Raw genomic sequence first — 22369 nt, forward strand, 5'->3', positions numbered from 1 at the left:
ATAAAGGTTACTGTGGAGAAAGTCACCGAACTCCCTTACAAAAATGTAAAATTTTGTGATTCATTGAGTTAGGAGAACACTGTATGACACATCCTTAATTATTTGGGCCTTCTTGTAAATTCGGCAAATGTTAACCATTAAGTTTTTCCTTCTTTGTGGAAAAAAAAACATCCTGTTTGTCCTATTAATGGATGTGTTGATTTTGAGAAGTAAAATCCAATCAAGTGGTTATTAAAGACGCATGTTAATGGTGTAAACATTAGTCGTCAAAGTCAATAATCATGACTTTGATTTCAGAAATGTTCAGAGAAGCGATCATCACATAACTGATGACTCAGCAGATTGACAACAGGTGTGTCGCCTGCTGGTTTTATGATCTTAATTCCTGCAGAAAAGGACAGAAAAGCCTTCTCCGGATGTCACTTATCAACCATATCCGTGGTCTTTTACCTTGCAGACTCCATCGTGAACATTTAATCTGTTCCCATCAGATGTGGACTCACTTTTCTGCTCACACTCATGATGGTGTGTTTGTAACAATAGCCTCCTCTATCTGCCTTTGTGTCCAGTCATCCACTTTTGTTTTCTTTCGCCTCCATCTGTTTCCACTCGCTCATTGATGGAGGTTGTCTCAGATTTGTTTCGTTCTAACCAGCCTGCCAGGAAAAAAAAAACTCCCAGCAGCAGCTCGTGATAACGTGACGTTTCATCTTTCATCTTTTATCGGGAAGATTTATGTGTCGAGTGAAGGAATCTTAAGAGTTCGTAGCACCTGGAGGCACCTTTTCCCCTGATGTTTACGTTTTCCCCACACACAGTTTTGTTATGAGGGCTGATATGAGTTATTTAGTGATTCATAAAACTAAATACGTCTCTGATTTGTCTCATTCACTGCAGTGGATGGACATTTAGGAGAGTTCAGAACCTCCTGACATCTGAGGATAAGAGTATGTGCTAAATTACATACAGATGTGCTCAGGAGTGTGTGTGTGTGTGTGTGTGTGTCTGTGTGTGTGTGTGTGTAAGAAAGAAAATATTTTGTGAGCAAAACATTAAAGCAGCTCTTTTATGTGTGTCACTGAAACACTTTTATTCCAGGAAGGATGGAATTTACCAGTTAGGATTTTTGTTATTGTTTCTCTCACCACACACACACACACACACACACACACACACACACACACACACACACACACACACTCTCTCTCTTAACCCCATCTGACCTCAGCCTGTGACCAGTTAAACTGATCTGAGGCCGTTCGAAGAGGGTTCAGGGAGTTTTGTGTTTTGTTTTTTTTACGATGCGATTCTTTTAGCTGAAATCTGACCCAGAAACTTTCTCCATTTTAGGAGAAAACGAGCAACACGTGGAGCAGAAAAGTTGATTTAAAACCTTGAGAAGATACAAGTGGTCCTCTGTTTCTTTAGTTGATTATTTAATGATATGCTTTAGCCATGCTAGAGGTGTTGCTCCAGGGATGACACCACTTTGGTCGAGACTGGAATAGTTTGCAAAAATGTTAGCCAGATCTAAACAACCTCTTTATCACACTGTATGTTTGATAAAAAACGTCCTTCATCCATTATACTGTATGTTTCTTTCAACACGTGTTCACAAAGTCAACTTTTCTTTCTCTCTGAGGGTCAAAAAGACTTTCTGTTGCCTCAGATCAAGAGGTTAAATCAATATGTCTGAAGAAACAAGGAACGTACAAGATCAAGTTTGATAAAAAATGTTTATTAAAATAAGTTATAGCATAATTACATTAAAAATATTTCTACACTCAGTCCTGTTTGGCACTTTAGCTCTCCTGAATAATTAGAATAATAATAATAGTGCCATACTCTTTGCAGATTTTCTCCTGGAGACATGTTGGTCCATCGTGTGCTCAGTCAGTGCAGATTCAAACATCATCTATAATAATGGTGATATGGCACCAGCGGCAGCGCAGGCGCGAACAGCTGCAGCGGCTGCTGGTAGCACAGAGGCCTGTAGGAGAGAGGGGAGCAGGCAGCGGGGTGTGGGGAGAAGGATGAGGGGAAGCCGGGGTGTAGGTCCTCCTCTGCCTCCGGACCCTGCAGCCGCTCCTTCTTCCACTTGGTGCGCCTGTTCTGGAACCAGATCTTCACCTGGGTCTCGGTGAGGCGCAGGGCGGAGGCGATGGCGTGGCGCTCCAGCACCGACAGGTAGTGGCACCTCTGGAAGCTGTGCTCCAGGATCTGCAGCTGCTCCAGGGTGAACGCGGTGCGGATCCGCCGGCGTTTTGCCTTCGACCTCTGAGGTTTCTTACACAGAGCCTCCTCTTCTTCCTCCTCCTCCTCCTCCTCTTCCTCCTCCTCCGGGCTGCAGCCTCCACCTGCCAGAGGATGCTGCTGCGCTTTGGGTCCATTTCTTGGAGAAAAAGCTCCTGAAACAAGAAAATCACAATTAAATCCATTATAATTATATACAAATAAGACAACAGCGACTTATCTAGGCAGTTCTGGGTTGTTTTCTCACCTGTTGTCTCCTCAGCACAGATTATTCTCCTTGTGAACTTCCGTGGATCCAGAATATCCTCCACAGAAAAAGGTGTCCTGTGGACGAGCGGTAGTTTGGCTGCGCTTGGCTGCATCTCGGCTCTCATGGCGGGCGGCTGTGTCGGTGCCTGCATGCGCTCCTCCGGGGTTTATATACCCAGCCTCTTGCACACGCTTGCAAATTTACATTTCTTTCAACAAAGTTACCCAAATGAAGCGATGCGTCTTGCGGGAACAATCGCCGCCTTTGCGCGCAGACACGCTCCGGCCCCGCGGGACCCCCGTGCGGGCACTTGAAAATGTAAATGTGCGCTCTCAGCTGGAGGGGGGGCACTGTGCCGGGTTATTTATTGCCGGGCATCTGGTTAAAATGTGCCCCCTTTCTTTCCCTCCGTGTTCCTTTTTGTGCTTTGGCTTGTCATTATTTGCAAATGTGAGATTTTACGGTGAGTAGGACACGTGAACGCCGGTTGTGATGCTAATTTATGGACTCATCAAAGGGAAAGTTTTTGCGCTTTTCTCTCTCTTGTGTCACAGTTTCCATAGCGCCGTTTGTCCCGCAGAGAGCAACGTCCCCACAAAGCACCTCGGTTTAATTAGAAGCCCACTAACAACTTTACGAGGCCATCTGATGGTTGAGGCCTCTGCAGGTTTGAAGTGAGACACATTCAGGGACATTTTTTTGGATTTCATTTTATTTAGTTGGTGCTGGAACAAGTGGACCAAGTAGAAGAAGCACTGCTGCAGCCAGGATTTTAGAAATACTGAGGTCATGCCCCCCATCCATCCATCCATCCATGCATCCACCATCTGGATCTGCTAGCGTGCACATTTGTTTGGAAGTAAGTGAAAGAAAGACACATCATATTTTTAATTTCATTTTTCTGAGGTTTAACTATTTGTAGAAATATAAGATTAGCAGGACGATATCCTGTCCATAGACCGAGGTTATTTAGCCCACATGCAGCCTTCAGCTCATGGATTTGATTGCATTGTAATAGTAATGTTGTAGAGATTACTAAAGTAACGACTTCATGGGAATATGTAACAACTAATCTTCTCACTAAGGGTCTCAAGGTCACTGACTGATTTATAGTCAGTTAGTATTTGATGTGTTCATGTTTAACCGGCTGCATCTCCCCTCCGCAGTTTTATCTGCCTTTAAACTGCTTCATTAACTCCACAATTCGGGTAACAGCTCCATCTTTAAATCCACATTATCAGTTATAGTTTCCTAAACCCCAGAGTGACCACTCCTCTTCATGTAAAGGAGGGTCCGCGGGGGTTCAGAGTCGAGGGGTAAATGATCCTGTGGAGGTAACTCATGAAGGTGGCAGCTGCCGGGACAGACACCTACAGGGTGACTGGTATTGAAAGGACAAGAGAGGCCGGCCCGTAAGGACAATTAGCAGATGTCACCAGCGGGCTTGACCTTCTCTGACCCTCGGCTTTGTTCTGCAGGACAAGGGGAAGTGGATAGACTCAGGGGGGAGAGAAAGATGAGGTGATGAAGGAATGATGAAGACAGAAAATGTGAGCTGGTGTGGACAGAAAATAGAAAATACTGAGGAAGAGAAAAGTCTAAACATGCCCTTCAACATCCTTACAGTAAAAAAAAAAGGTTGTTGCGGTTTAGTTTTCTTTTTCCTCTCTGTCACAGTGCTGTGCTCATGCTCTGGTTAGGCGTAGCCACAAAAATCACTCGGTTATAGTTGGGACAACATCATGTTTTGGCTGAAAATATCTGTTTTAGTCACCACAAACATGACTGGAAATGTCCAGAGGTATCCTAAAAACATACCCAGCTCTGTCAACTAAAACATGGCTCAACATGGCCTGACTTCCTGTGACAAATATGTGGATTTGGTCACCAGAAACATGGCAGGAAATGTCTTGAGGTATCCATAAAAATAACTGGTTCTGTCGCCACAAACATGGCTTGAGATGGCCCGACTTCCCGTGAACAATATGCGGTTTTGGTCACTACAAAGCTGCAAATGTCCCAATCTCTCCTAAAACACACCCGATTTTGTGACCACGAGCTCAGCTGGAGAGGGCCTCCGTTAAAGGAGTGTAAAAGCTAAAAACACATAAAGGAAATCATGTGAAATGAATCAAGCAAAAAATCCTAAACAATGCAAAGTAAGTAAGTTTTAAATCAATGAGAGAAGTTCAGTCAGTGAATAGGGGAGGCGTACTGGACAAGAACCAGTTCACGACTCGCATCCAAACTGGAAAAAAATCTTCAAAACCTTAAAATAAACCAACAATACAAAAGTGTTTCAGAAAGACAGTTGAGTTTATTTTCCTTTCATTATAAATGAAAAAGAGGAAAAAGTTACATGAGGTCAGAAACTTCATGACTTCCTCTCACTGTCCCGACGTCACAGATGTGTCTCCGCTGCAGGAGGAACAGGGCGGAGAAAACACGACTATTATCTTCTTTACAATGACTCGAAGGCCTTTACTACAACACCCAGGGGTGCTCTCTGCATTCCCCGGCTCCTTTGTGACACGACTGCCGGCACACTTGTCTTTGTGCTCGACGAGTCTTTACTGGTGCTGGAACGACCGCCGCAAACTTTGAATAATGTTTGACTCTCAGAACGTACGTGGGGCGGTCTCCCCTCCTCACAAAGCTTCTTATACGACTCTGTGAAGAAAAGTAAAGAAGACATTAGCACGTCCAAACACCAGATCAACTGTAGATCAGTGGTGGAATGTAACTGAGTACTTGTACCTTATCGCTGTACTTAAGTACAAATGTCAGGTACCAGCACTTTACTGGAGTTGTCCCATTAAAGATATAATATGTAACATTTCTGCATTAAAACGTATAAAAACAATTTGACCTTTAGATATATTTTGGTGAGTTGTGTACAAACATTACCCCAAATGTCTCCAACAATTCAAACTCAGAGAAATCTGCAATTACCTCCAGTGAGGATGCTATTTTTTTTATCATCCGTTTAATTGTTTGTTTAGTTGTTGGTTGGTTTGTCGGCAGGATTACGCAAAAACTACAGCACGGATTTCCGCAAAACTTGGATGGAGGATGTGTCTAAGTTCAGAATAGACGCTGTGCTTATGCTCTGGTTAGATTTAGGCATAAAAATAATACTAATTTTGTTGCCACAACTACTTCCTGTGAAAAATATCCAGTTCTGTCGCCACAAACTCGGCTGCAAATGTCCCAAGGTCTACATAAAAACTTCGCGACAGGGCTGGAGAGGAGCTGAGGTTTTGTTAAAGACATTAAAGGAGTGTAAAAGCTAAAAACACAAACAAACAAACAAACAGAAGAAAATAAGTAAATTCAGAAGTCGGTTTCCTTGAAGGAACTGATGACACGATGACAGCAGAGACGTTGAGGGTGCACAGGTCTCTCGCTCTCCTTCTGATTTGTTTTTACACAAATGCACGACTGCAGATTTCAGCAGTAAATCTGCCACAGCATCATACCTCAGTGAGACTTCATGATTAATTCAGAGTCTTAAATGGATTCCCATTCTTTGGATTCTTCCCTGTCGTCAGGTTTCAGCCAGAACCACTGGCTGCTTCTTCTTCTGGCAGCTTCTGAAGCTGCAGGCATCCCGACCGCACATCCATCATCCAGTGAGAAAAACTACGAGGGGACAAATCCGCAAGCACCCGACTTCCACCATCACACGTCAACGTTATAATCATCTCTAACCAAATCACAAGCCTCATCTCCAGTTTGTCTTAAATCAAACAGAAAAAAATCCACAGCGTGCAAAGTTTCCACAACAGTCAACATGCAGGAAAATAACAGTCTTATCTTTTCCACAAAGACGGAAGTATCACCTGTTGCTTTTTAACTTTTGACATTTTCTTTTCACTCCCCTTCTCTCCCCTTCTTTGCATTTTACCAGGCAAATAAGAATTAGAAAATAATTAACGGATACAATAAAGAAGACATTTGTTAAATATTTGCCTGGTTTGATAAAGTTCAAATTGAAAAAAATGTAAAAAAAAAAAATACTATAAAGTCATACACCAGCAATCTAATAACAATATACTGATTTTTCCATCTAACAGGTTGTATTTTTGCTAAATATTTTTGTAGCAGTGTTTGAAGTTGATATGGACCCTCTAGTGGTCAAACCAGAACATGTTTTTTTATTAATTAATTAATTATTTATTTTTATCTCCAGATAGTTTACAGTCTCGTCCATTCTGTATGTGTGCTATCATAAAACTCTGTCCCTCAACCCAAAAAATATTTTTTTGTTGTTGGATTAGAAATGCAAAAATGATGTGTTGCTCTACACATGGTTGACAAAATGGAGACAGTAGAGAGTCAGCTGAAAAAAACAAACAGTGACTCTGCATTCTGTCACTTGTTTGTTCTACAAATTACAATGACATCGATCTTCTAGTGTTTTTGTTGCATTATTATAAAAAATTAGATCAATCTGAATGCAATTGTTCAACAGCTGGGCTACTTTTCAGATTATTTTAGCACATTAAGGAACAAAATAAGAAGATGACAAAATACAACACATTGCTTCAGAGGCTCATGATCTTTTGCTGTTTCTGATTTCTTAAAAAAAATCTGCATGTAGTTTGTTCCTCTTGTGTCAGATTACTGTTTTCAGTAGTTGTCCAATATGTGTGTGCATCTCATAACTACGGTGGCCGGGAGGTGCAAACCAAAATTACAAAATGTGAAACACTTTTACGAAGCGTGAGACAAATTTACATTTCAGAAAACATATTTACATTTCAGAAAACACATTTACATTTCAGAAAACAAATTTACATTACAGAAAACAAATTTACATTATACAAAACACTTTTACAAGTCCCAAAACAAATTTACAAGTAACATCAACCGGAAAGGGAATGTACCAACTCCGGGGTTGAACCGGAAGTGATAACCCGGCAGCGGCAAAGTCGAGTTGTTGTTGTTGATGGAGTTCATGGTGACCCTAGATGGACAGCCACCGAGTGAGGTTTTGCCCGTTTTGTGGACAACATATGAGCCGTTTAACGCGGTTTTGTTCTTCATGTGGTCGGTCTTTAGACTTTTTAAGGGGCATGGACCAGATCGACGGACCAGATATGCTGCAGCAGTGCATAACATATTTTAATCAGGGACACTCGTACGCTGTAATTGTGGACATGATGTCAAGTTTACACGGTGTTCACATCAGCTTGAGATCTCTGAAAAGCAAACTGAATGGAGCCGGGTTTTTTCGCAGAAAGGATTACTCTTCTACAAACGCCATAATTAGGGCCATCCGACTGGAACTTCGTGGACCTGGACAGCTGTTTGGCTACCGCATGATGTGGCAAGTACTCAGACAAAAGTACAATCTGCGAGTGAAGAGAGATCATGTTATGAATTTGCTCCGGGAGCTCAATCCTCGAGGGTGTGAGAGGAGAGCACGCAGAAGGTTTATAAGAAGAACCTACCACTCCATGGGACCGAACTATATGTGGCACGCGGATGGATATGATAAACTTAAGCCATATGGTTTGGCTCTTTCAGGCTGTATCGATGGATTTTCAAGAAAAGTACTGTGGCTTACATGTGGACCAACAAATAATGACCCAAGCGTGATCGCTCACTATTTTCTGTCATGTGTGCGAGACCTCGGCGTTATTCCCATGAGACTGAGGACTGATTGCGGCACGGAGAACGGGACCATGGCCGCAATTCAGTGCACCCTACGCCACCACCACAATGACTATTACTGTGGAGCGTCCAGCCACATGTATGGCTCATCCACAACCAACCAGAGGATTGAGTCGTGGTGGTCCGTATTCAGAAAGGGGAGGTATGTGGCTTTAATTAAATAATTTAATTATGTGTAACCTTTGATTTCATTCAAACATATGCTTAACATTATTATTGTATCAATTTCAATAGGTGCCAGTTCTGGATGGAGCTATTTGCAGACCTCAGGGATGCTGGATACTTCAACGGGAGCCACGAGCATCAGTGTCTACTGAGATACTGCTTTGGTGATGTTATTCAGAAGGACTTGGATGAGTGTGTGAGACTGTGGAACAGTCACAGGATTCGCCCCTCCAGAACAGCGTCATGTCCAGGAGGAGTGCCCAATGAGCTCTACTACTTACCACACAGGTAATACTTTGGTGGCAAATTGATGTTTGTATTTTTTTTTCTTTTATCTTAAAGTAAATGTAATTATGTCTTCTGTTTAACATAGGTTTGGCTCCAGAGACTGTGGATTTCAAATTGAACAGGCCGCTGCGCTCGATGCCTTTCCTGAGGCTCGCCTGACAAGAGCTCCATGTGGGGATGCAAACATGCAGGAGTACTTGGACTTAGCTATGGAGCACAATCATTTACAGCAACCAGAGTACTGGCAGTCTGCAACTGAACTGTATCTGAAACTAAAAGAAATTACACAGCTATGAATTGAAGAGAGGTTTATTGTTAGGGTTAGGATGGAGCACGTACACAAAGTGTCTGAATTTGTCACCCACAGCTTCATTATTTCACTGGTAAAGTAATGAGTATTTATTACATTTCTGTATTATAGAGAACAAAATGAATGACTTTTTTCATTCTAAATCCAAAACAGTGATTCAGACAGACCACAGTTTGAGAACCATGGATTAAAAACAATTGTCAAAAAGCTAACCCTAACCCTAAAAAAAAAAACATGCTCACATACTGGAGCATAACATTATAAAAACCTCTTTTAAAAAAGACTGAGACTTATAGACTGTAGCTGTAACAACAGCAACAAAGAACAAACAACAATGTTAGAGTGCGAGCTCTAGGGTTAATCCAGTCATATGGCTTATAAACAGCCAAATCCTGGACTATTTTGGATTCCAAAGTCCATTTGTGACTTAAACAGACTGTATGAATCTAGGAGTGGTAATTTCAACAAGTTTGAACACGTATTTGCCATTGGGAATGGAGAGTCATCCAGGAACTCTATTTGTGGCGATGGTTCCAACCCAGAAGGGGGAAGTGATGTCAGCCCAGTTGCAAACATCAAAACATCCTCCACAGAAACAGCAGCCTCGCCTTCTGCAAAGAAATAGTTTTTTTTTTTTAGATATATCATGGTGATGTGGTTTTCCAATAAATTACAAAAAAACATACAAACCTTCACAATCGAGGAGGTAGTCTGCCCAGTAGGCCAAGGTTTGACTTTCTTTTAGTCTCCTGTTACTTCCTGAAGGGCTGAGGTCAGGCTTGAAGAGTCTCTCAAGTTCAAAGCCAGTGAGTCGCTTTTCAGAGTGGCACAGGATGTGGGTCAGCAAAGAAGGGTGTTGCTGTAGTGCACTGAGAAACTGAAGGGCTGAAAGACCATCTTTGAATCTACAAATTGAACACAAACACTGTTTCACTGCTGTGCAGTGCCAACTGCATCAGAGGTTCTCTTCCCAACAATTAAAATCCACCTAAACAAATGTACATTTGGGGTTGGTTGTGTGTTACTTAAAAAACAACAACATTCTTTTGATTTGCACAGGGCAAGGCAAGTGTTACAAACTGCATGAATTAAATGCAGTCACACAAAGGAATGACACAGAGGGCAGGGTGGCATGAGTACTTGTAGATTGGCACAAGGCAGGGAATGGAGAGACAGACATCACATAGGCTATCAGTTGTAACACTATGGCGCAAATTTAGTCACAGTGACTAACTGATAATAGATATACATGGCATGAAGAATTTCAAACAAAAGTTTCATGAATACATAAAGAAGAAAATAACATCATTAAAAATACGATCTTACCTGTCAATTACAGATGAGTTGCGGTCAATAATGTACCATCGGACGTAGTCTGCCACGATTTCTGTCTTTTCTTCCACTGCAACCACGTGTCTCAGACAGCCTGCTGTCTGTAACATTGTGCTGTGTCTCAGGATACAATCTTGCAGAGTATCCACTGAAGCAGCATTCTCAATCTGAAAGACATTTAAAAAAAAGTAAATAATTGTATGTTCTGTATATCCTTGCGTATTTTTATTCAGTGACATACATAGCATGGTGTAACCCTACCCTACCAAAAACGTTTAAATGAAGCCAATTCTATGTATGTGATACAGGAAGTAAAATTTGTCTTGAAACAATGCAGGAACTATGTAAAACTCTGTCCTACCACACTGTAGCTTTATGCTATTCTCACCTCTCTCAAAGCTTTCCCTATTTCTTCATCAGTTATTAAATTAACTGTTGATTTGAATGAAGGTTGGCCGGCAAGATAATGTACAAGATCTTCTGACAGGAAATGGGGCCCTGGACCTCCATGTACAACTGACACTGCGATCATCTTTCCTGCCAGGAAGTATTCATCATCCCTAACAGCTGTGAATGAATTTATATTGCAAAATTAAAAAATAGTTCAAGATATTGAGGAAAAAAGCATATGCCATGTGACATACATGTCTAATTTTCATGAGCCAACCATTAGTATAGTACACATATAACCCAAGCATACCGTTTGCATTGTAGACCAAGAACCGATGTCCTTCTGGTCCATCGAAAATGGGCCGGTCTTTCAGGTGTTTCATGAGCAGAGTTAAAAATTCTCGTCTTGGACCACCTGTGTCAATCCCCTCCTCAAAAACACCAGCATCGTCAGTAAATCTGACCAGCATGTCACAGGTTTCAGAATATGTTGCACGCCTGAAACCCCTGACGGCTCCATCCCAAACATTAGCCCTTGAGATGTTGAACCGGCTGACTCTTTTGTGATCAATAGGAAGCGAGAGGTTTGCCACAATGTCAGTTAGTGTAATGTTCATCTCCTCCCTGTAATGACAGAAAGTGATCTAATCAATGAATTTTACATTGCACGCAGAACAATCACTTCAATACCATCAATATTGCACAATAAAAAAATGGAATGCCACGGTCAGAAGGTCACTTTACACTGCCGTGTGTTGGAAAGTCTCCACATTGATTGCAACCAGCTCCCCGTCGTCTTCCTCAACACCAGGTGCATACAGGTCTGTGTATTTACTGTTGGGAAATTACAATTTCTTAAAACATCTTACAAACACACATTTCTTCCCAATGAATTAAATTGAAATTTTGTGATTCACTATGATTTTTTACTTACCTGTAGCAAGAGGTCTTGGCTGGATTTGTTTCAGGTGAATCCTCAGCATCAGATATCACTATCTGAAAAACAAATTAAAATGTCTGAAAAAACAACAACACTGAAAGTAAGAAATGTTGGGCTGCCACAGTCTGCCCTATTACCTGTCCAGGCTGAATTGTTGCTGAATGTCCTGGTGCATCTCTGAAACATGATAAAAATGATATTACATTATTTAATACTGTCCTTTAGGCCTACAATAGTCATCTAAGAAGGACCTCTCGTAAAATCTGTTTGACGCCCTGACAAAGGCAAGATGCCAAAATGTACACACCTTTCATCTTCAGGTTTGTGTTTGGGAGTACTTTGGTTTTGTGGTTCAAAAACCTGTGAGGAAACACATAAATGTATCAACAATTTGTAATTGCTTCCATAACTGTTTCCTTACCATATACAGTTTTATCAGTGGTGAAAGGCTGTCAGTTTTGTCATAGATAAATCAATAAATATATTCATACATAAATTGGTATTAGAAAAAATAAATAAATAATTGATGTACCACAGTGTCAGCTCGATTGAATTCAGCTGCACTCGTTGATGCGATGACAATTTCAGAATCAGAGTCTGAGGTATCATCTGCTGCTGTAAAAACAAAAAAATTCATTCAAGATAATGTAGATACTGTAGGTGTAACCTTCATTAGGAGTTTAAAATATGTAAAAATATTGAATCATGACATCCACTAACCTCCTTTGAAATGTGATTCTAGGCAAATGAAAAAGGTGATCCTGGAGTATGGCTTCCCTAGTTCCTTCTTATATTCAGCCAATCTGAATGGCCTTTCTGACCCAGGCACATGGACCACCTCTGAGCAGTCTGGATACAAAAGGACATATTGTCCCTCTTGCATGTCTTTGTTAAACGTTCTCATTTTCTGGACAGCTTGTCTCAGTACATCAGGTGCTGCTACCTCTGGATCTACAAATAATGGGAGCGTTTTCCCTCTAAGAGGTCTTAAGTCAGTTCCATTTGGCACCATCAATCCAATGTTTATCTAGAAAATGACAAAGACAAGATCAATTCTATGTATTAAGCATAGCTAATATAAAAGATTATACAGCGTTTCCCATACATACTATAAGTTACACTCCAAATCGTTACATTGTTGTGCACAGTTGCTTTAGCAAAGCATCTCGTCTTGTACGAGAGCTGCTGTTTTCCTGCTTTGAGTGCTATATGCTTTAATCTGTACCATACATCTAACATGACACCGATCCACTTCGGATTCATCTCGAGTCAGACAGTCGAGTATTGATAAGCTACAGTACAACCTACCTGGACGTGTTTTCGATCTTTAGCCGGACGTCTTCCTCTCGGCCCGTAGTTAAAAGACTGACGCTCTTTTGACTTGGAGCTTCTGTACTCCAGGAACTGCTTGTATGATGTACAAGGTTTTTCTGCTGAAATAAACAAAGCTCCATTTCAAAATAGATAGTTAACCAATAGGGTAATTCACGTTCATTCACATACGTTACTTCAGAAAGCGAGCGCTATGCTACACTTACTTTGATTAGCATTGTCCGGCTGTTGAGATGTCCCCTGTGCGATTTGTCCTTCCGCCTGGTCTTCGCCAGTTAAAAAGTCTAAAGACCGACCACACGAAAAACAAAACCGCGTTAAGCGGCTCATGTGTTTGCCACAAAACGGGCAAAACATCACTCCTTGGCTGTCCATCTAGGGTCACCATGAACTCCATCAACAACAACAACTCGATTTTTATCACTTCCGGTTCAACCCCGGAGTTGGTACATTCCCTTTCCGGTTGATGTTATTTGTAGGTTTGTTTTGGGACTTGTAAAAGTGTTTCAGCGCTTGTAAATTTGTCTCGGTGTTTGTAAATTTGTTTTCTGAAATGTAGATTTGTTTTCTGAAATGTAAATTTGTTTTCTGAAATGTAAATTTGTTTTATGATATGCAAAAATGTTTTCCAAAATGTAAATTTGTCTCACGCTTCGTAAAAGTGTTTCACATTTGTAATTTTGGTTTGCACCTCCCGGCCACCGTACATAACGGTACCTTAGTACACTACTTAAGTAAATGTACTTTGTTAAATTCCACCACAGATTTTAGGATTAGGCTAGGGTGTATGAGAGATGGACGTTATAAAAATGTAACTTTTAATATAAAACCATTACTCGTTAATTAAATATAGGCTATTCCATTTTTAATTAGTGTTTCAATGCGTAGGAATTTAGTGCAATGTAACTTCAAATATAAAATAATTACTCATTAATTAAATGTATTTAGATTTTAAATAAAGTATCATTGCTTAATATAATATAATGCAAGTTGTATAGAATTTAATTTCCGTGCATTGAAACTTTATTTTAAAATTAAATATATATAATTCATAATTAACCATTTTTATATTACAAGTTAAATGTTACTTAAATCCAATTAAAATGTATTTTAATTAAAAAGTAAATATATTTAATTGATTACTGTTAGTTTTCAATTCATTTTTATACCATCCACCCACCATGTAACATGAGATGCAGTTCACCTGTCGACCTGCGGTGTCGCTGCCGAGCGAACCCGCGGCAGCAACCCGGAAGTTGATCCTCCAACTGTGTCTCGCGATGTTTTTTGTTTTCATTGATTTGAAAGATGGCGTCTGAAGGGGAGGCGGGCAGTGCTGCAACAACCGAACCGGAGGCTGGAGAGGGGTAAGGCTGCGTCATGCAACACATTTTTTATTATTACAAGCTTGTATGATATAATTCCGATGATCTGTGAAAATACAAACCACAGATACGCTCTTTCTTAGCTGTAAACGCTGTTAGCAAGCCGGCTAGCTAACATTAGCGGACCACAGACTCACCGAGTGAACCGTGTAACGTTACAGCTAAGATGCTCTTTATAAAGAGAAAACATCCCGACATCCAAACATATCTGATCGTTTAATGTTACCCTGTCTGCCTGTGAACTTATAAAGTCTACGAGGCGTAGTTGAACACTTTGTATGTATTGATATCTCCCTCCAATAATCATATATGTAAACACCTTGCGCCAGACTCCGTTTGAAAAATGTCAACTTCAGCAAACACAGTGTATGATAGGTAGGAATAGTAACGGAGGGGCCGATGAGCACATCCGAGTTGATGTGAAATATCTGAACTCGTGTAACTCATATGCAGTGATTATACAGCTGTACATAAGCAACTCAAAAGAAAAATGCGATTTCTATAAATGGAGAACGGTTAAGAGAGGATGTTAACAGCTGTGTGGGGAAAATTAGGAAGACTTCCTACAGGTTATGGCTGGCTAATAAGTCAAGGAAGTTCCTCTTGAGAAGTAAAACCGGTGTAGTTTCATGTGTCGTGTCCTCTCAAAAAAAATGATTGACACCAGCTGATTTGAACTCACCGTCTTTACAGTATATAGATGTGTAAATATCGAGTCTTCTGATTAATCTGTCTGTTGACCTTCAGGGATGCTGCATTTGGGGAACTACCCACCAGCATGGATACTGAATCATCAAACGGCAAAGAGGGAATGGTAACACTGTTAGATATAATTATTTATGACTTTCATTGGCTTTGCTTTAAATTATGATGTTTTTTCTAATAAGACTTTCTGTTTGACAGGAAACAGCCGGTGAAGGCTCAGAGGCTGCTGATGCCATGACTGGATCCGGAGATGAGGAGAGTGGGAGGCAGCTGGGAGAGGTGGAGCTGCAGTGTGCCTTGTGTATGAAGTGGTTCACCGCGGACACATTTGGCATCGACACTGCGTATGTATAGCTATTTCCTCAGTGGTCATTGAAATATCAGCAGTTATGTGACTGTACAGTACTGACCCCTCTCCTCTTCTACAGGACCTGTCTGCCCTTCATGACTAATTATGTGTTTCACTGTAACGTGTGCCATCACAGTGGCAACACATACTTCCTCAGAAAACAAGCAAGTAGGTGTTCTGTGTCTTATAAACTACCTAAAATTACCATAACAGTTGATTTAAGCTTCTTGCACTCAACATAAGTGTTTCTTCCACTAACCACTGTTAATTTCTGTGTTGTAGACCTGAAGGAGATGTGTCTCACAGCCCTGGCAAACCTGACATGGCGGTCCAGAACACAAGAGGAGCACCCAAAGACGATGTTCTCCAAAGACAAGGTGAGCCTAAGATGTGTCTCAACTTTTGTAGGTGCTCATGTGGGCCTCTAAAGCCTCTAGTACTCTTGAATTCAAGCACATGGGAAAGAAAGAAGGAATTCTTACAGGTGGAAATTAAACAACTAATAAATGATCAATGTGAAGTGTGATGAACGTCTCCTGATGTGGTTGTGAATGCTTTATCGCTTATCAAAATATTTGTCTGTTTTTCATTTCGCTCTGCAGGATATCATACCATTTATTGACAAGTACTGGGAGTGCATGACAACTCGTCAGAGACCGGGGAAGCTCACCTGGCCCAACAACATAGTGAAGTCAATGGTAATGTTGTGGTGGATAGTGGGGAAACAGTCTGAGGCAGCCAATGGGGAGGGCTGTTGTGTCTCATCATTCTAGCAAGTTGCCCCTTGCATTGAATCTCCGCCAGCAGCTGCTTTGTTGCAGCCATCCATTGTTTCTTTACAGTAATGATTTTGTACTTTTTCTCATTTTCTAGAGTAAAGAGCGAGATGTTTTCCTGGTGAAGGAACACCCTGATCCCGGCAGTAAAGACCCAGAGGAGGAGTACCCCAAATTTGGCCTGTTAGATCAGGTATTGACCACTTGCTGCTGTTGCACGTAAAAAGGATTTGGACTGCAGAAACTGAAGAATGTTTATTCACACATAAAGTAAATGTTTTCCCCTGTTATTCTTCTGAAGGACCTGGGAAACATCGGACCCTCCTATGACAATCAGAAACAGACCACTGCTGCCCCCACTGCTGGCGGGCTGAATGGTAAGGATGTAAAATGTAAGAAAAAAATTGAAACTGGAAAAAAAAAAGTCTTGTAACACAGATAAAGATTAATTACACCATGGCCCAGAGGGGAAATGTTTCACATCCCTGGCCTGTAATCACTCCCCAAAGCTGAGAGTGAGAGCCTGTTAAATGTGATGACGGTGGTGATTTTGTGCATTGTGTTCCAGGTGGATCTGCTTTCTCAGGTGAATATGTGGTATCTTGGCATCTGGCAGCTGATCAGTGTGTTTTTGTGTCTTGTAACCCTCTGGATAGAAGTTGGCCCTGAGGTTTCCAATCAGACTTCAGTTTGCCCCTCAGCTCAAACCAAACTGATCCTAAATTAGCATCTTGTGGGCAACTTCATCCATGTCCAGTTGTAAACTCCCTGTCTGCTTTCCGCATCTGTTTGGTGCCCCCCGTCCCCTTCCCTCCCCTCCCCTCCCCTCCCAAAAGCTTTGCCCCCTTTGATTGGTGAACATATCTTCCTCGTCTCTGGCTTGCTGCTAATGGGCTCCAAAATCTCCTCACTGAAATGACTCTCTGCCCTCTACATGGCAACACATGTGGGAGCAGAGAGCCATTTTTGATTTGCAATGGGCTTCATCCAATGCTGATTAGCCTCATCCTCTCTCTTCCTTCTTCTCCATTTGCAGTTTTTTGGTGTCAGACCCTTAGCCACATTGATTCTGCTGAAATTAAATTATGTAAAATGTGAGTTTAAAGTTATAAGTTTAAAGTGCAGAACTACTTCTCATCCTGTGTCTCGACCACAAGCGTCAAGCTGGCGTCAACTTCACGCAGCTCTAAGCAGCTGTTCTCTCCGGTTCTGTCTGGTCCGAGCTTTTAAAAAGCGTGACAAGCAAGAACAGCCAAACTTTTTTTGTAATGTGCGGTTTTCTTTTCACACAACGCAATGAATACACCTCAAACCTATGGTCTCTGTAAACCACTTTTTCAAATGCTTTAAAGGGGCTCTGTGCAACCGTTTGTAGCAGATTACATGTCTCGAAAGTTCTTGTTTCTCGATCTGTGTCACATTGAGGAGGTGTATTAAGAGGCTGATATAGTGTTTGGAAAACGCCATGCGGACTAATTCCTGCCTTTTTGTGCCTGCTGTTTCCCCGTGTACACCAAACACCTAATAACCTGCTTTCACCTTTTGTATAAGTCTGTGTGTGTGTGTGTGCTCAGTGGCAGTCGTGGCATTGTTGTCAGTGTTTAAAGATTATGAAGAGATGGATTTGGTAGTAAGTTTACACAGTCCACAATAGTTAGACTGGACTGTAGTATTGAGTAGCTTTTGTGGGGAGTAATGGCATTTTGTGGATGTCTGTTCTCTCCCCAAAATTAGCGTATCTAAAGCTGAACTCTGGCGACCAGTGTCTGCAGTACTGCTGGGCCTAATACCATATTAATAAGTACACTTATCTAAAACTACTGCAGTCTAATACAACAGTCCTTCAGTGAAGCTCACCTTAATGATGGCAGGAGTCAGACGTGTTTTAAATATTTAGTCTACCCTCATTCATATAAATGTGCTGGACAAAATATTAGAAACACCTCTTAGTGTAATACAACACAATTGAACAGCACCAAAGTCACCGTGAAGGAGAGGTTGGATTTAATGCAGGTCTGTTGTGTTAGACTGCAATGACTGTAGCTACGCAGGTGTACCGAATAAGCTGGCAACTGAGTGGATATTCCCTGTGCCACTGACTGCCTGTGTGTGTTTGTGTGTGTGAGAATTTCTTTGTGTTCAGGTGTATAATCCGTCTGATGTTTTTGAAGGTGCTTTGGCCCCGGGCCCCGGAAAAGGAAGAGGGGCAAAACGTAAACAACAGCAGCAGCAGGAGGGCACAGCTGCAGGAGCCACGAAGAGAACCAGAAGGTAGAAGAGCTATCAGCGAACACAGACACACACGCACGCACGCACGCACGCACAGAAACTATTCATGTGTTCATGATGCAAACTGAGATGAGACACCATATTTTCAGTTCCCACCATAACCTCAGGCTTACACTGATTACATTGCTTTATTAGTCAGACGATGGACGCTGCGATTACAAACTGCTGCAGGTGTCTACTACTTAACTTGCTGTCGAAGCGAAAAGCAAAAGCACCTTTTTGGGAAAATATTTCGGAATTAGACCCGATGCTAAAAGGGAACCTGATGACATTAATGAGGGAAAAGAAATTGTAAGTGTGCAGCCTGTGCCTGCAGATCTTCAGAGACATAGGAAGAGAGAGAGAGGAAGAAAAGAGGCACCTTATTCATCCCTGTAGTATCACCATGAAATGAAATTAAGGATCATATAGAATATCACTGGAGTCGTCCTGTAAATCAGGGAAGATGCTAAACAAACTTCTCTTCCTCCCTCATCACAGCGACCCTCTGTTCTCGGCCCAGCGCCTGCCTCCTCACGGTTACCCACTGGAGCATCCCTTTAATAAAGACGGTTACCGTTACATCCTAGCAGAACCAGATCCTCATGCTCCGGACCCGGAGAAGCTCGAACTGGACTGCTGGGCCGGTAAACCCATCCCCGGTGATCTATACAGAGCCTGTCTGTATGAGAGAGTGCTGTTGGCTTTACATGACCGAGGTACTAACCAGTCAAGACACAATTTTTGGAAAAGTGGTTTAACCTTTACAAAGGAGGTTATATGTAACTGACTAATATATGTTCATGTTGCAGCACCTCAGCTGAAGATCTCTGACGACCGTCTGACAGTGACCGGGGAGAAGGGCTACTCCATGGTGCGAGCCTCTCATGGTGTACGGAAAGGCTCCTGGTACTTTGAGGTTTCTATTGAAGAGATGCCGTCAGAGACTGCAGCCAGGCTCGGCTGGTCGCAACCGCTCGGTCAGTACTGCTTCATCCCGAGGAAGCTTTGTGACGATGCATTTTCCAGCTAATCCAAGAAGGTTTATAAACAGTTTATTCAACTCAGAGGTCCAGTGTGCAGGATTTAGAGGGAATATATTCATAATTATGTTTTCATTAGTGTTTGATCACCTCTAACTAAGAATTGTTGAGTTTTTGTTACCTTACGAGCCTTTTATATCTACAGAAGGAGCAGAGACTCTCCCACAGTCCGCTGTGTTTCTACAGTAGCCCAGAACGGACAAACCAAAAACTGGCTTTAGACAGGGACTTTCATGTTGCAATGTGCAACATCACCACTAGATGCCACTAAAACCTACACAATGGACCTTAGTAGTTAAATTGCTCAAACCTTCAGTTTATTGGAAAAATTAAAAATCATCACAGTAAGATGGTTTTCTCTGGAAAGTGTTGTTGTCATACCCAACATATTCTTATTTTGTTACTTTAATTCCTGATTTTATTTCAGGAATCAGGAATAAAAAACAGATGGATTAAAAGAACCATTATATGTTGTTAGAGTAACTCTTGGCTCTCTTTTATTTTGCAGGCAACCTGCAGGCACCTCTGGGCTACGACAAGTTCAGCTACTCGTGGCGCAGCAAGAAGGGCACAAAGTTTCACCAGTCGCTAGGAAAGCATTATTCCTCCAGCTACGGTCAGGGAGACACGCTCGGCTTCTTCATAGAGCTGCCCGACACCACAGAGACCGCCAAGGCTCTGCCTGATACGTACAAGGACAAGGTAACAGCTGAGACACACAGAGAACCACACTGAGTCGACACATCTTCATTCTGCAGGGTTCTCGCCTTAATCCAATAATAAACTGAAGTTCATAAATACAAGTTTAATGACTCACAGGTGGTTGGCGCCAACAGGAAACGAAGCTAGGTGTGATTTATGCTAAAAAACTTATGCATTAGAGACGATGAGGGAGAAAGCCTTTGAATTTCACATGAAACCTGAGAAGCAGCCGCAGTACACAGCGACATCTAGTGGGCCTGCATTGTTTGCATGTAGCACAACTGAAACTTCATTGAGCAATTTTGTGTCATCACCACCAGAAACACAAAAAGCTGAGCTGCAGATCATTTCATGACATAAGTTGGGACTCTGTCGTATTTCAAAGAAATTGTTTCAACATTTTTCTGGTCTGACATCATACAGTGTGTGTTGAGGTCTTAGAAGGTCTTAAAATCATTGAATCTGATTTTAAAAATTCTGCATTCTGACAACTCAAATCTGTTCTGTTTCCAGGCGCTAATCAAGTTCAAGAGTTACCTGTACTTTGAGGAGAAGGACTACGTAGACAAAGCAGAGAAAAGCCTCAAGCCGACGAGCCCCAGCAGGGTGAGGACGCCTCCAAAATAAAATCCAGTCAGAAAACCTGCCGCTGTTTGCTGCTGTTAACCTGCGGTTTACTGTTTTTCAGATGATATTCTTTAAAAACGGAGTGAGCCAAGGTGTTGCTTATGAAAACCTGTTTGAAGGCCTCTACTTCCCCGCCATCTCACTCTACAAGAGCTGCACGGTTAGTCGCACATGTCCTGTAGGTGATTTTCCTGCTCCCTGTTTGTTTTTCCTTCAGTTAACTGAACTTCACCCCGTCTCTTTTCAGGTGTCTGTCAATTTTGGGCCACATTTCAAACACCCTCCAAAGGACCTGAAGTACCAGCCGGTGAGAGCTTCTGTAAAGTTTCACATCCTTACAAACCTCACGCTCACGTCAGCTGTCGTTTGATCCTCTGTTTTTCCCTCCCAACTCAGATGAGCGACATGGGCTGGGGAGCTGTGATCGAGCACACACTGGCTGACATGCTGTACCACGTGGAGACGGACGTGGACGGACGACGCAGCCCTCCGTGGGAAGGATGAACACACACACACACACACACACACACACACCGCCAGTCAAAACATGGTTCCACTTTCAGACAGTGAAGTTAAACCACCACACGCTGCAGCAAACATGTGCCTGATTTTAAAAAAAATGTAAATTTGTTGTGAAAACGATGACGTTCACGATGGCTGCTTGTCAACATCTGTTAGCGTGTCATCTGCTGACATTCCACTCTGAACATCTGACAAATGAATCCACTTATTTTTGGTGCTCTGCTTTAAAATATTTATATTTTGAAGTTGCTGTTGCTGTCGAGAGACGTCGCCGGGTATCATGTCGAACCTCTGGTGAAGCCCAAACAGACCCACTTCATTCTGTAGACAGGAGTCGATTCTGCAGTCTTTAGTGTGTTCAGTCTTTTTGCTATTTTTATTTGTTTTACAATGTGTGTCAGTTATTTACTGTTTTATACTCTTGAGTTAAATAAAAAAAAATGCTACATGGACAAAGTTGGAGTCATTCATAAAACCTGGATTTCGAACAAAGATTCATACATTTGACATTAAACTGGTGGTTCCTGCCTTTTTTGGCTTGTGAGCCTTAGGAGGAATATAATAATAATTGTGTTTTCATCAGTACATTATCAACTGAAACAGCTCCTCTTCACCGCCATGTTTCTACGGTAGCTCAGAATGGACAAAGGGTGTGATTGGCGTTTTAAGCGGCCACTGTAGAGGATGGAGAGGCGAGGGGTATAGAGTTAGTTGTAATCTACAACATTACCACCAGAGGCCACTAAATCCTACTCACTGGACTTTTAAGTAGGGCTGCAACTACTCTTGCGTTGCACGACTCCCTGGTTTGTTTGCATGTCTTTAAACCACTCGACCATCTTGTGCTGTGTTTAACCCAGGAAGCCGTGACGCCGCCTCTGCAAAATACTGTCGGGGAAAACTTGGTTTGCATGTGGGGAGGCGAGTTCTGGTAAATCCCTGCTAAAGGAAATAACAGCTGCTAGCTTGTTAACCTTCGTGCCATTAGCGAACAGAGTTTCAAAGTAACTTGACCGAAAAAAAGAAAGGAAGGAATAAGAAGGAATAACAGTC

At 41.9% G+C, this 22369-nt stretch overlaps 4 protein-coding genes across 6 annotated transcripts; 2 read left to right on the forward strand and 2 right to left on the reverse strand.

Moving 5' to 3' along the window:
* Window positions 1–1911: 1911 nt before the first annotated feature.
* pnx (posterior neuron-specific homeobox) lies at window positions 1912–2615 on the reverse strand (the record flags this gene model as incomplete). Its single annotated transcript, XM_084382832.1, has 2 exons — window positions 1912–2408; window positions 2501–2615. The coding sequence occupies 2 exons, from the start codon at window positions 2613–2615 to the stop codon at window positions 1912–1914; spliced, it is 612 nt and encodes a 203-aa protein (XP_084238958.1).
* A 3502-nt stretch (window positions 2616–6117) lies between these two features.
* Window positions 6118–21768, forward strand: ash2l (ash2 like, histone lysine methyltransferase complex subunit; the record flags this gene model as incomplete). 2 transcript variants are annotated; one of them, XM_084382494.1, is made up of 18 exons in its annotated part: window positions 6118–6135; window positions 14248–14306; window positions 15072–15138; window positions 15228–15373; window positions 15458–15546; window positions 15661–15755; window positions 15981–16076; window positions 16252–16347; window positions 16456–16531; window positions 16723–16740; window positions 18326–18425; window positions 18924–19141; window positions 19235–19402; window positions 19974–20167; window positions 20681–20773; window positions 20856–20954; window positions 21042–21101; window positions 21191–21768. In XM_084382494.1, 17 exons carry the CDS (start codon window positions 14248–14250, stop codon window positions 21296–21298), a joined length of 1782 nt encoding a protein of 593 aa, XP_084238620.1. In that variant the 3' UTR covers window positions 21299–21768. The 2 variants fall into 2 exon arrangements, with proteins under 2 accessions (XP_084238620.1, XP_084238621.1); XM_084382495.1 differs by lacking the exons at window positions 6118–6135; window positions 16723–16740.
* Window positions 7343–8931, forward strand: LOC311274672 (uncharacterized protein; the record flags this gene model as incomplete). The annotated part of the gene is made up of 3 exons (XM_084382544.1): window positions 7343–8324; window positions 8417–8635; window positions 8721–8931. Exons 1-3 carry the CDS (start codon window positions 7477–7479, stop codon window positions 8929–8931), a joined length of 1278 nt encoding a protein of 425 aa, XP_084238670.1. The 5' UTR covers window positions 7343–7476.
* Window positions 8929–13325, reverse strand: LOC311274671 (G2/M phase-specific E3 ubiquitin-protein ligase-like). Of its 2 annotated transcripts, none has more exons than XM_084382543.1 (13): window positions 13146–13325; window positions 12916–13037; window positions 12328–12634; window positions 12140–12222; window positions 11915–11967; window positions 11745–11784; window positions 11602–11663; window positions 11412–11501; window positions 10978–11291; window positions 10666–10844; window positions 10272–10444; window positions 9636–9850; window positions 8929–9556 (listed from the first exon to the last, which is right to left on the reverse strand). In XM_084382543.1, the coding sequence occupies exons 1-13, from the start codon at window positions 13312–13314 to the stop codon at window positions 9321–9323; spliced, it is 2043 nt and encodes a 680-aa protein (XP_084238669.1). In that variant the 5' UTR covers window positions 13315–13325; the 3' UTR covers window positions 8929–9320. The 2 variants fall into 2 exon arrangements, with proteins under 2 accessions (XP_084238669.1, XP_084238668.1); XM_084382542.1 differs by having other exon boundaries at window positions 12916–13040.
* Window positions 21769–22369: the final 601 nt, after the last annotated feature.

Source organism: Pagrus pagrus, assembly GCF_965226575.1.
Source record: "Pagrus pagrus genome assembly, chromosome: 19".
NCBI classification, from domain to species: Eukaryota; Metazoa; Chordata; class Actinopteri; order Spariformes; family Sparidae; genus Pagrus; species Pagrus pagrus.

Bases quoted from the DNA above. Each gene is read 5' to 3' on its own strand.
- LOC311274671 (XM_084382542.1), bottom strand. From the start codon at position 13,314: ATGGACAGCCAAGGAGTGATGTTTTGCCCGTTTTGTGGCAAACACATG. The intron at 13,041-13,145 runs GTAAGTGTAGCA...TGTTTATTTCAG, and splicing joins GCCGGACAATGCTAATCAAA to CAGAAAAACCTTGTACATCA. The intron at 9,557-9,635 runs GTTTGTATGTTT...ATTTCTTTGCAG, and splicing joins CTACCTCCTCGATTGTGAAG to AAGGCGAGGCTGCTGTTTCT.